At 48.4% G+C, this 12384-nt stretch overlaps 3 protein-coding genes across 3 annotated transcripts; 1 reads left to right on the plus strand and 2 right to left on the minus strand.

Annotated features, from left to right (window-relative positions):
* Nucleotides 1-3454: 3454 nt before the first annotated feature.
* Nucleotides 3455-6797, minus strand: BDW43DRAFT_295946 (LEA domain protein; the record flags this gene model as incomplete). Its single annotated transcript, XM_032044140.1, has 3 exons — nt 3455-3985; nt 4044-5807; nt 5994-6797. 3 exons carry the CDS (start codon nt 6795-6797, stop codon nt 3455-3457), a joined length of 3099 nt encoding a protein of 1032 aa, XP_031906378.1.
* Nucleotides 6798-7763: 966 nt separating this feature from the next.
* BDW43DRAFT_258457 (uncharacterized protein) lies at nt 7764-8167 on the plus strand. The gene has a single exon (XM_032039974.1). The coding sequence runs from the start codon at nt 7877-7879 to the stop codon at nt 8051-8053; it is 177 nt and encodes a 58-aa protein (XP_031906379.1). The 5' UTR covers nt 7764-7876; the 3' UTR covers nt 8054-8167.
* A 1122-nt stretch (nt 8168-9289) lies between these two features.
* On the minus strand, nt 9290-10921 carry BDW43DRAFT_317713 (FAD-dependent oxidoreductase; the record flags this gene model as incomplete). The annotated part of the gene is made up of 6 exons (XM_032048572.1): nt 9290-9403; nt 9458-9653; nt 9721-9903; nt 9950-10142; nt 10191-10353; nt 10409-10921. 6 exons carry the CDS (start codon nt 10919-10921, stop codon nt 9290-9292), a joined length of 1362 nt encoding a protein of 453 aa, XP_031906380.1.
* Nucleotides 10922-12384: the final 1463 nt, after the last annotated feature.

The following is a 12384-nucleotide window of genomic DNA, read 5'->3' on the forward strand; positions in this document are numbered from 1 at the left end:
CTTCCTACTCGCCTTTCCCCGTAGCTATCCACGGAGTTATTTTCTACCTAGACACACTAGTAAACACCACTGGATTCTACCTATCCGGGAGCGAACGAGAACGGGCTCGCGCACGAATCGAAGAGGAAGGCCGTGCCCCCGTTCACAAAATAGACCGCATAGCATTCAGCCGTGTTCTCACCTCCTGGAAACTATACACCTTCTCTCTCGGCTACGTCTTCTGGACACTGATATGCGGTTCATACATAATGCAATACTTTAACTTCTGTCTCAAAACACTAAAGGTCTACTCTGTTCTACAAATAAACAACATTCCAACTGCCGTAGGAGCAGTCAACTTCTTCATGTTAATCTCGGGCTTTGTTGCAGATAAAATCGGCCGTCGCGGTCCGGTCTGCTTTGCCGACTTCACGGCATGGCCCGCAGCTCAACATCTTAAGATGGCTGCCTTTATCCAGTCCGAATATTACGGATACTATACGCCTTTATAGGCAGGATGGGTGAATAACTCTTGCGGGGGCGATCAGCAACTTCGCGCTTTTACTCTGGCTTTTATGATCAGTTTGGTCCAAGTGGTTGTCATTCTATTCCGGCAATTGCAGTTTCCGAGTGGAGAGGCGCCGACATTTACGAGGATCTATGGTTGCGCGAGTGGCCTTTTTTTTTTTTTTTTTTTTGACGTTGCGTGGATCCTCTGGACTGAGTTTGGCATTGAACGTGCGGAGCAGTTGCTTCGAGGCAAGGGAAAGCATGATGATGTTATTGATGTTTCCACGGGATCAATACACAGTAAAGACTGCTAGTCAACCATCACATGTACCCCCACGCAGGTGTCAAGCCCATAAGCGCCATTCTCTCGGAGTAAATCGATGCAGAATTGAGAGATCCAAAGATAGAATACCATCAAGATGGCTACAGGTAACCATCAAGTTTCCAAAGACATCGAGCTTTGTGAATTTGATTACATCGGTACCCTGAGGAGAGTGAGGAACAGGCACCGGAAATAGTTGCTAGGCTCTTAATACTAGCTTCGGTGTATGATGTTGAGATAGCATGGTCTGTACCTTGTGATGAACTACTTGACAACCAGTAGAGTCTGTGGTCCAAATCTCCGCTGTACCCTTTCCTTTACTGCGGACAGATCTAGACCACTTTAACAAGATCATAATTCTCACATCGGGAGCGGCGCTCAGCCATAGGATTATATCTGCATAGACGTGGCCAGGATTCACTCCATCCGCTTTCAATAACGATACGGGCTAATGGACTGGTGTCTAGGCGGAGAAACAAATCCGGTTCCTTGGAAGAGTGGACGTATTGACCGGTAAAGCCTTCAAACGCTGATAGGACATTAGCACGCTGACTGCAGGTCACGGAGCGAAGGGACGTACTAGTCCCTACACTGATGTCGAGGAGGAGATGTTCAGAGTCATTTATCTCATTATTCTTGATCCAGCTCCTGCAGGCATGGTTGGCACATCACTGGCGGGCATCGTGAAGTTCCCTTAGCATGGTCCATACCCAAAGAGTTCCAGTGAAAGAGTTAAATTTCATTCTGAGCAGGGATAACAAACGTCAGGGAAGAGTTTTGCACATCTGTTTGGATATTATCTCACCTCGCGTTGCTCGATTCGATGACGCTCGACTCCCAGAGTGAACGACAAATTAAGGCGCCTTGCTGCGGTTCAACGGACTCATAGACTAACTCTGTGAATTCTTTGAGTTTCGAGAATCTTGTGGACAATTTCGCTGAATATGGCTTGCGAAGAGAAAGGTAGAGCTCCAGCAAATCGGCCCTTCGAAGCTTCCGAAGAGATGGGGCCCTTTGAGAGGAGGGGTAGGGGTGATTGGGGTTTGAAAGGCATCTTGATGGAGAATACAGCTGGATACTCGAAGACTTTGATGTGCTGGCTTTGAGGAAAGTAAACCATCTGGCGTCCTGGGAGCAAATAAAGAAAAGAAGGAACCCGGGAATCAAGAAAGGAAACTCCAACAGTAGTCCCGCGGGACCACAAGGGTAGTAGAAGGAGGGAAGAAGTTGGAGAAGGGGAAGCTGAACACTAAATAGAGAGGCAATCGATACCTAAAAGCAGCAAGGCTTCCATTGCTTCGAGATCCGTCGTATGATATAAGTCACTATGACAACGTATACGCTAGATTCGTGACCATGGTTGTTGAATATAGAATTGAACAACTCTTCCTTCGTCATATACAGATTCATGTGGAACCTTATGCCAGGATACCGGACGTTGTAGAGTACCCCAAGCGCGTTAGACTAATTCACTAACGCAAGTCTATATGAAGCATATTATTACTTATGAAGACAGGAAAGATTTGAGCTACCCGCCTTGCAGCAGCGGTGAAACGGAAGATAAGCTACCTGATCAAGGAAAAGTAAAAAAGGGAATGGAAGGCAGACAAAAGTGCAAAACCAACACACCAGTTAATCGAGGTCCCAAATTTAAAGACCCTGGACCTGTATCAGAGATTGTCCAAGCCGCACAGCTCAATTGTTATCCAGATAAGGACGTAAAGGAGTGGTCCATACCACTTCCTCTATAAAATCAACGCATCTGACTTGGATCAGCATCACTGCGGGGAGAGGTTCTAGATCCTGAAGGCACGTCCTACTCCAGTGTTTACTATATACTGATATCAGGTACGTAAAACTTAAGAAACATAACTGGAAGACTACGGATAACTAGGTTATAAGAAATTATCTCATACTCACAGACAATACACTTTATTACTGAGTTTATATACAAAACAGGATCACTCAATCAGTTCCGCAACGGGAATCTAAGCAAGCTGGTCAATATCAACTAACGACGGACGTGGAAGGCAATATGTAAACGGACAGACCAGAAAGAGACTTGGTCAGGACCCCTTGGTACGTGTATCAGACAATCGCACCAGAAAATACCGGAAGGAGGTCAGTAGGCACTGGATTATATGGGAACAGAAGATATAACGGCCAGGAATATGGTAGGCAGGTTTAGTTGTGGATTAGCTTTTCTGTTCTCTTGTATCTTCTTTATACGGATTACGGCGTTCTACGGCTAGATTCTAGCCACCTCGGAAGCACCTACATAGCTAAACGTTCAATGGTTAGCCTCTAACAGGTTAATAGAATCTTGATAGATTGATTGATATTATTTAGGAAAAATATAGGTCATATTCTCAACATCAGCAACATTGTTATCTAAAGGTTGATTTCCACTGAAGGTCTGGCACGCATGACCGCACCACCTTTGGCATTTAGGGAGGCAAATTATTTAATTACTTGTAGACCACATTACAAGAGAGAGATTAAAAGATAGAAGCTCGCCGTGAATTGATTAGAATTTACAATCTCTCGTTTATTAAACACATAAATTAATACGCATATTAGAAACGTCGACCAAAATAAGACATTGCAACATACTATACAGCTAAGAAGGCATAGGCGACACCGTTATTTCTTCTTCCTGCCAGTTATGCCCAGGGCGTCGGTTATAGAAGTTAAACCAAGGTTCTCAAGCAGTTTGTCAAGACCCAAACCACCCAGCAAGCGGTTGACTAGAGGCCCCAGCCCGAGACCATCAAGTAGACGGCCAACAAGGCCAAGAACACCCGTCAGAAGTAGGCCCACGGCAGCAATAATCTGGAACAGAGGCTCGCTCAGGAGTGCCCAGAGGGGGTTGAGTTCTCGCTTCGCATGAGGCATGTCGGCAATCTTCTTCCGGCCGTTCTCAATGCAGGTAACGACAGTATCTGTCATTTCCTTCAGCATATCGGCAAGAGCATATTCTTCGGGTGATGCTTCGTGGGCGGCAGCGCGAGCCTTTGCTGTAGCTGCGATGCGACCATCCGGGTCGAGACCCCGGATTGCACCGTTGCATTCTTGGAGGATGCGACCACCTTCTTCAAGGAGCGGCTTGACATCTTGCACCAACTTTTCCTCGTCCAGCTCGTCTTTCGGGGTGCGTTCCGCTCTTTCGATGTGCTTTATCCATGAGTTAGCGTGATGTTCCGTTGCAAAGCTCCCTCATTAGATAACATACCTCGGTGATCATCTTGCAAATGGGTCGAACACGATCCAACGTCTGTCCGATGATAGCACACATTTTCTTAGCTAATTGTCTGTCTTCTTCAGCCTTCTTCTGCTCCTCGAGCTCTTCTGGAGATGGGCCGGGCTCCTCCTCTACTACTTCTTCCTCTTTCTCCTCTGGTATATTCTCCAACAGAGTACATTCGCCGAGCTTGTTACCATCGTTGTCGACGACGAAACCATTATCATCAATCTCTTTGCCGATAAGGGTCGCCAGATTGCCAGAGGTCAACTTGCCAATGAGGTTGCCATCAATATCGCGTACTTCACCCTCCCGGGTCACCTTGCGGCCTGCCATAGGGTTGACGGTGCGTTGCTTCTCTTCCGGCTCCCATCGCTCTGCTCGGCCAATGGTGTTTCCATTCTTGTCCAAGATATCGCCGTCTTCGTCAACCCTACGCCCTTGGAGTCGCTTGGGGTCGCCTTCGATCACACGGCCGATAATTTGGCCGCCAGAAGTGATGACACCGTCCTTCCCGACTTCAGCGTCGTCATAGCCGAAGAAGGGGCCTTCTGGTTTGTCTTGCTCAGCTCCGGGAACAAGCTCTGCTTTACCAATGACTTTGCCGTTGTCTCCCCAGATCTGGCCCTTGCCATCAACCTTCCGTCCGGCGAGCCGCTTGTCCCCAGAAGTAATCCGGCCGTAGACGTTTCCTTGGGCGTCCACGACATTGCCCGCTTTGTTGACGACCTTACCTTCCAAGATGGACAGGTCTTCTTCGACTACCTCCTCTTCTGGAGGCTCATATGGTTCGGCATGTCCTTTAACGTTGCCAAACTTATCAATAATGTCTCCGTCTTCGTCTACGGTCCGCCCGCGCAAGTTCTGCAGGTCACCTTCAGTCACCTTACCAACGATGTTGCCATCGGGATCCTGCACAAATCCTTCCTTATTTACGGTTAGATTTTCGAGGCCGGCAAATGGACCTTCAGGTTTCTTCTCGCGCTCGCTCTCTGGAATAAGCTCGACGCGCCCAATAGGCCTTCGGCCGTCCCAGATCTTGCCGTCGTCAATTTCTTTTCCGGCCAGCTCCTTTGGGTTCCCTTCGACGACGCGTGCAATCGGGACTCCATTCGGTCCCATTACATATCCGAGCTTGTTACAAGTCAAACCATCCAGTTTCGACAGGTCGACCACCTCGGGTTCCTCTAGTTCCGGTTCGTCGGGTTGCTCGTAGTATTCCGCCTTTGCGATGATATTCCCATGCTGGTCGGTAACGTCACCATCCTCATCAACAGGACGTCCGAGAACCTTCTTGGGTTCGCCTTCAACAATCCTGCCAACCCGCTTGCCCTTGTTGTCCTCAACCCAGCCGTCTTCAACGACATGTAGGCCTTCCAGCCCTGCGAACGGAGGCTCCTCGCTATAATCTTGTTGAGGGAGCGTTTGAGCCTTGCCAATGATATTACCACGATTATCCCAGAACTGACCTTTGTCATCAAGTGCAAGACCAAGCCGAGCGAGCTTTTTTGGATCGCCCTCGATCAGCTCACCAATCGGCTTTCCCGTTGAAGGGTCGATAATCTTGCCGAGCTTGTTGCATTTTAAACCTTCAAGGATGGAAAGGGGAGGCAACTGTTCTTCAGCGCCCTCGACTGCTTCCTCGGCCTCAGTCTTGGCGTCTTTGACATCAGAAACAGCCTGCTCAGTCGTTTCGCTCGGCTCCTGGGCTTCTTCCTCCGCCGTACTCTTGACGTCCTTCGTGTCAGACCCAGCCTGACCAATCTCTCCAGTCGGCTCCTGGGCTTCTTCCTCCGCCATACTCTTGACGTCCTTCGTGTCAGACCCAGCCTGACCAATCTCTCCAGTCGGCTCCTGGCCAACGTCTTCGGTGGGCGCCTGCCTGACGCTCTTTCCAGTGCTCTTTGTGGTTTGAGAGCCCGCTTTCTGAGATCCAGGAACACTTGGAGCGGTCGTAGTCTTGGTGACAGGCTCAACACGTCCAACAAGGTCGCCTTCGTCGTCGAGGATCTCCCCTTTCTCATTTGGCGCATAACCAACAAGGTCCTGGGGATCCCCTTCGACAACCTTGCCTACGGTCTCACCGGCATTATCCTTGATGAAACCACCCTCGGCCACCGGAAGACCGCCCAAATCAGCCAGGCCAGCGACAGCCTTCCTCGCCTCGTCGGTAGTATTCTGGATCGCCTCTGGCAGAGCCTCGACGCGACCGATCAAGTCGCCCTCGTCATCCAGAATCTCACCGTTATCTGCGACCGTGTATCCGACAAGATCCTGTGGCTCTCCTTCCACGATGCGACCAACGGGGTTCCCATCCTCACCAAGGACCTGGCCCCATTCACTGACCTCAAGCCCTTTCAAGAAAGACAAGTCAAGGCCAGTAGTATTTTCCACCGTTTGTTCACCTGTCTTCGTCAAAGCTCCAGCAGTATCCTTTACTTGACCGGTAAGGCCACTGGTGAGTCCTCCCAGTCCTCCTAATCCACTAGCAGAGCTGGATGCCTGCGACTGTGTCTCTTCAGGGGCATCACGCTGCTCGCTCTGGGCTACTCTGCGGGGCTTCGGTGACGGAGTGGTTGGTTCTTCGGGAACTTCTTCCTCAGTCGGTTTGCGGCTCCGGACCTGGAGCTTCTGGGGAGTGCGCTTAGAAGGACTCTGTTCAGCAAGTGGGCCAGCGCTGGAGCCAGACCCTGTGCGGAGCTTGCGAGGGGTACCGGTCGCTCGTTGGGCTGTGGGAGAGGACATGTTCGATTCAGGGGTAGGGTCAAACAGCGAATGTATTTTCAAAGGAGTCTTGAGCGGAGAGAATGGTGCTGTGAGTCGCTGTCCTATTTTGGAAATATTAAATCCAAGAAACTAAAATAATTAATGATGATCCGTTAGACTCGTAAAATTCGTGAATCTGCCCGAAATGTTGTATAATCATGTATGCAAAGAATGGCCAATTCTATCCCGGACACTGCACCTTTGTGCTATTAAATAACTTCAACATCGCCAACAAACCTCGTAACCCGGCATAATCAACATCCACCTACGTCATGTGCGCGCCGACATCATACTAAGCCCTACGATGTTCATGCATGTAAGTCCAGGATATGTCCTCTCCACACCCAATCCAGCTCTGGATGAGTCCCAGGCCGTCGTCATCATGGTACCGAACAAGATATAGACCTATGTCCATGCGTCGCGAATGATATCCGGGGTCAGACCCACTCCAAGCTTGGACTGTTACATTAAGGTCTAGACCAATGGCATGATTGGCTTGATGCTGATTGAATTCATCGAAAAGGTGTGTGTGTGTGTGTGTGTGTGTGTGTGTTGACTGTCATCATGGCGTCAACCTGCCCGGGGAGGGGATATGAATTGATAGCTCCAGCTGGATCTATCGCGAAGAAGTCTAATCGGTATTGTGCAGCACGGTAATATCGCTGTACAGCCGTCAGAATAGAGATAAATCGTTTTCTATAGAACCCTATCACCCACATCTACTTTTCAACCTAAATTATCTTTCAACTATGCACACCACATCACCAAACCCCCCTATCCCTAACAATAGGTTCCTCCATGAAATCTATATTCCTCCCTATTTAACCCCACATAGTAAAAGGATGCCTCCACCCGCCCCTGACAAACGAAAAGTGGGTGAACGCGCCTCTGATTCCCGGCATTAACCTCGCGAGCCCCAGATGAGATCATAACCACTCTGAAGGTCTCCAATCGGGGAATTTCAACCTCCCACCCCAAATACTCGGCCGTTGATATCATGCCGATCGCTACTTACCACTATCAGAAAGGAAGACTGATTGGTCGATCCCAGACGTTGCATGGTCGGATTGACGTATGTTTCCGATGACGTTGGGTGGGTTTCAACCCGTGTGGTCACGACCATGATCCATGGGGTGGAATTTGGTTGGGTTAACAGGTACTGGTTCTACAAGCTAGAATTTATTTATCCTACCTACAGTTTACAATGCATCTATCTAGTTGTTGTATGTTTCTAGCGTTGACGTCTTTGAGTTAGTTGATGTTAAGCTGCTAGTATGACTTAGGGCATAACCATAACGTCGTGGGTCTGAATGACAGGCTCGGTAGAGTCAAGTCGAAGCTGTTGAAAGATACCTTTTTTGAGACGGATCAATAGGAGAAGTTTGGGGAAGGATTTGATCTTTACATATTCTTGTTTTTTTCGATACCCGTTAACTGACGTAATTCGTTCAGTGTGGCGATTTTGCTGTACTCTTTCTTATATTAACGGAGATTAAGTGGTGCTATAAATAGTTAGACAGCATAAAATGGATAGTTAGTCAGCAAGCTTTATGTCCTGCATAACGGGAATCCCTGTGCCGTCGTATTGATGGAAAATGCAGCTTTTGATGAAAATAACTTCAACAAAATAGCGAGTTTCTAATAGATATTGCGGAGAGCAACTCAATTACTAGAATGTAGCGGTTAAGATCGAAATAGTGCAAATGTACGCAACTTTCATGAGGCCAAATATATATCATTCATGGAACACCGATCCACACCATCACGCCACAATAACAAACAAGGGAAGATACGGTAGTATTTCTGAATGTAAAAATGCTAAATTAAATCTGATTTGATAAGATACTAGACCTATCTGAGGGGGTAAATGAGGACCAAAGGTCCTCAAGGTCCTACAGCCCCCCTTTCTCTAAGCAACAATGTTGAATGCCGAAAAGGCTTGACGATTACCAACATATTCAACAAAAGAAAAGAAAAGCAAAGAAAATAAACTGGTGGTGCTAATATAACCAATATTTTGCCATAATGCCTAAGGCTAAAGCTACCTCCTTCACTATATATTCATCGCAACTGTTGCTTCAGATATTCCTAGCTGTGTGTTTTTCTCTGGGATTCGCTGCTGATACCCTACTAGGTTTGTAAGCTATAGGAGGAATTGGAGTAGATGACAAACAGAAAGAACGGGAGTGAAAAAGAGGAAGGATTTGAGCTCTCTACTGCTTAACAAAAAGATCTGCTACCATAGTATCCAACGAACGGAAGGCCCTACAGGTACATGGACTGGCGAAAAGATAGCAAAAGGGAATAAAGCCCACGGAAAGAGAGAGACAGAAGAGTAAAAGAACAAGATATAAATAGCTAGAAGCGAATACACGCCCAGGTGATCAGGAACATCAATTGTAGAAGACCAACTCCTCCCAGTGTAAGAGTTGATTATCGACAACCCCACGCTTGGACGGGCCCCGAGGACCCTAGAACAGACTGACGAACAAGTGGCTAATCCTACTAGCAAAAACAACAACTGGGATTGCAACACTCGCAATAATCGAAATAACATATCCAACCATGCCATCCAGAGGAAATGGCTTGGCAAGAATATCAGCGTAAGCAATTCAATGGGGGATAAATTATCAACTTACGGGATCGGCATCGATGCCCCCACTCTTCTTCACCCAGTCAAATGCACGGGGAAACATCCTCCGCTCGTACCGACTACACGCTTTTCCAATATCATCCGATGAGAGACTCCTCCCCTTCCGCGCTTCGTCATTGAGATAAAGGAGTTCCGGCAAGATATCGTCACAGCCACGTAGCGCTTGGTTCCCGCCCTGGCCCCTTTGAAGATTGATGAGGTCGTGAGTTTTATAGCTTCGTAAACAACCACGTGAGCAAGTTGCCCTACCTGTTAGGCAGCATGGCATGTGCTGCATCACCAAGTAACCAGACCCGAGGATGCCCCTCTTCGATCGATTTAACTTGGCATCGTGAACGCCAGTCATCTGGTAGTGGAGTACTCGCACGTAGCTTAGCGGCGTACATGTCGTCGGCATCATTGTCGGTCGATCCGAGGGCTATCATCGTGCGACTATACATAATTAGCCCGATGCAATCATTCGCAGTCCTCAACATACAGTTCAGGGGCCCAATCCTGGATATATTTTTCACAAAGCTTCCGGCGATCTGGGATATCAGACAGGTCCTTATACGGGATGTCCTGTCGCGGGATATTCAGTCCCCAGTAGAAGGATGCCACCGACTCGTCATATTTGCCGTCAACAATATCATGCTTGTCTTGTAGTAACCGGCCTGAGGAAGGAATATAGACTAAAACAGATAATTAGCGTTGGCTTTGTCAAGGCGAAAAAGACGCACGAGCATAGTATAACAAAGCCCCCTTGTGAAACACCGCGAGGGGGGCTTCTAGGAGCTTTCTCGGAAGTTGCTGGACGCGTTCGAGTGGTAGACTTCCTTTCGCGTGAAATGACCAGTGACTTTTTATTTCGACCAGATTTCGTGCTCCCACCTGTTCATTGATCTGTTTTTGATTAAGCGTTCCGTTCCAGAAGAACGCAAAGATTGGTAAGACTCACTCTGGATGCACTCCCATCAGCTCCGATGAGCACGTCGCACCGGTCAGAGGTGCCGTCATTAAAATAAACCACTACTTGCTCGTTGTCATCCCCAAGGCTGACAATCTTATAATGACTGAAAGTCTTCCCAAACTGGACCTTGCCAGCCTCCTTGATTGGTTTCATCAGCTCATCGCGTAGGACTAGGCGGTTGATCGAACCAGCCTTGGTGTAACCCGGCAAGCGGCTGAGGTCCACCAGGGGCCGATATTGGTACGAGTAAATCGCTGGAGCTGTGGACAGCGAGAGGTCTGTCTGGGAGAACTTTCCGTGAATAGCGGCTACCTGAGACTCGGAGAGACAGGCGCGAAAACCCAGAGTTGCATCTTCACCAAGGCGGATGAGATAACCTGTTTTCTGGGACTCTTGTTTGTCGCGTTCGTACACACTGACCTCAATGCCATTGTTTAGCAGCCCATTAGCTAGCAGTGAGCCCGCCAGGCCGGCACCGATGATTATCACTTTAAAACCCATTACCTGGCTTGGGACTTCGACGCTCGTCAGATCGGTAGGATCACAGCGGATAGATTTCAGTCGTTGGACCCGGCCTTGAATGCGTATCACCTCTCACTTGGAACCCACCGTGTTATGTGAGAAGATCTCGTATATCTACTTCTTGTATCCCTGATTTATCCTTAGATAGTGGATATTGGGGCTAGCCCCTTTGAGTGATGAATCCTACCCGTCACGTTGGCGATTTCATACAGCTATCCAATGATGGGGAAGCCCTGGCTAACGTCAGACCCTTAACCCTACATGTCAGGCGCATATGACTCCCTCGGTGTTCGTAATGTGGCCCCTCGAATGCCAGCTGGCCCGGGCGCTGAGCAGGACCTTCCTGACACACAGTGCATTGTAGTGGTGGCGACTCTCGTTTATGTGGAGTGTAGATGTGGTGTTTATACTTCGTAATGAAAGAAATCAGAGGTCAGCGGGGTACTCCCTCCACACAAACGTGATGATATCACAGCATGAGGTACGGAGACACGTGAATGTATCAGTCATGAATTGGGTTATCATAAGCGACAGTGCGGTAGGTGCGCTTTTGAATACTATAGAAGGGCATTTGAGGATCCAATTTATTGGACTTATCGTTCGACCTTGGTGAGCACCAAGGGAATACACCGGGACCCTTGTCTTTAGACTACCAGAAGACAGAATTACAATGTGACGCCCAGCCAGGATGACCCATTCGGACCTAGGTCTCGCAGAACTAGTATCGGCTGTTCTCTTAGGCGGTTTTAGAACCCAGGTCCACAAGGGAATGGCGCTCAGACTATCGATCATCTTACCAAATCCCGAGCGCTGAAGAGGCGAACTACAGTCGGGGCCCTGAATACTCGCTGTCTGGTAGTTTAGTAGTAGGGATCTGCAAGTGGAACTTGATCTCTCCGAGACATTCTTGAAAAAACAAGATATGCGACCGGCAAGGGAACGCAAATGCCAGCACCAGCAAGCTGGTGTGATTGGGAACTGTCCACGGGGTTCAGTTCGGTGAGCGAGTCCCTTTCTTGCCTTACATTGCCTGCACAGTTGCACCGTACGACCATAATTTTCAACAGGACCATGTGGGAGTATGGCTGTTCGGTGGTATTGCGTCCTTGTTTTGAAAACAACCAAGTCGTTGTAACTCATCGGGTGAACCTTTGTGATATCTACACTGTGGTGAGAGCCTTCGGGAAATTGAAGGTAGATGGAGCTTGAAGTGTATGCCAGCCAGCGTAGACTTTGACCCCCTTGTTGCTCAAAGCAGTAGAAGCATTGATGCGTTGGCATATAGCTTACTGCAATATATAAATGACAGTGAATCGTTCAGTTAGCGGAGTTTCTCATGAATGAATCTTGATCTCGATCGGATCTCTCCGGGACGAGGCTGCAAGAAATGCTGCGCTCAGACACAGGCTCTGCTGGATGGGTGCGAAAGGCATGGTTGTTGA

This window comes from Aspergillus alliaceus (assembly GCF_009176365.1).
Source record: "Aspergillus alliaceus strain CBS 536.65 unplaced genomic scaffold BDW43scaffold_1, whole genome shotgun sequence".
Lineage (NCBI taxonomy): Eukaryota > Fungi > Ascomycota > Eurotiomycetes > Eurotiales > Aspergillaceae > Aspergillus > Aspergillus alliaceus.

Coding starts and splice junctions, on each gene's coding strand:
- BDW43DRAFT_258457 (XM_032039974.1), top strand. CDS start 7,877: ATGGTCGGATTGACGTATGTTTCCGATGACGTTGGGTGGGTTTCAACC.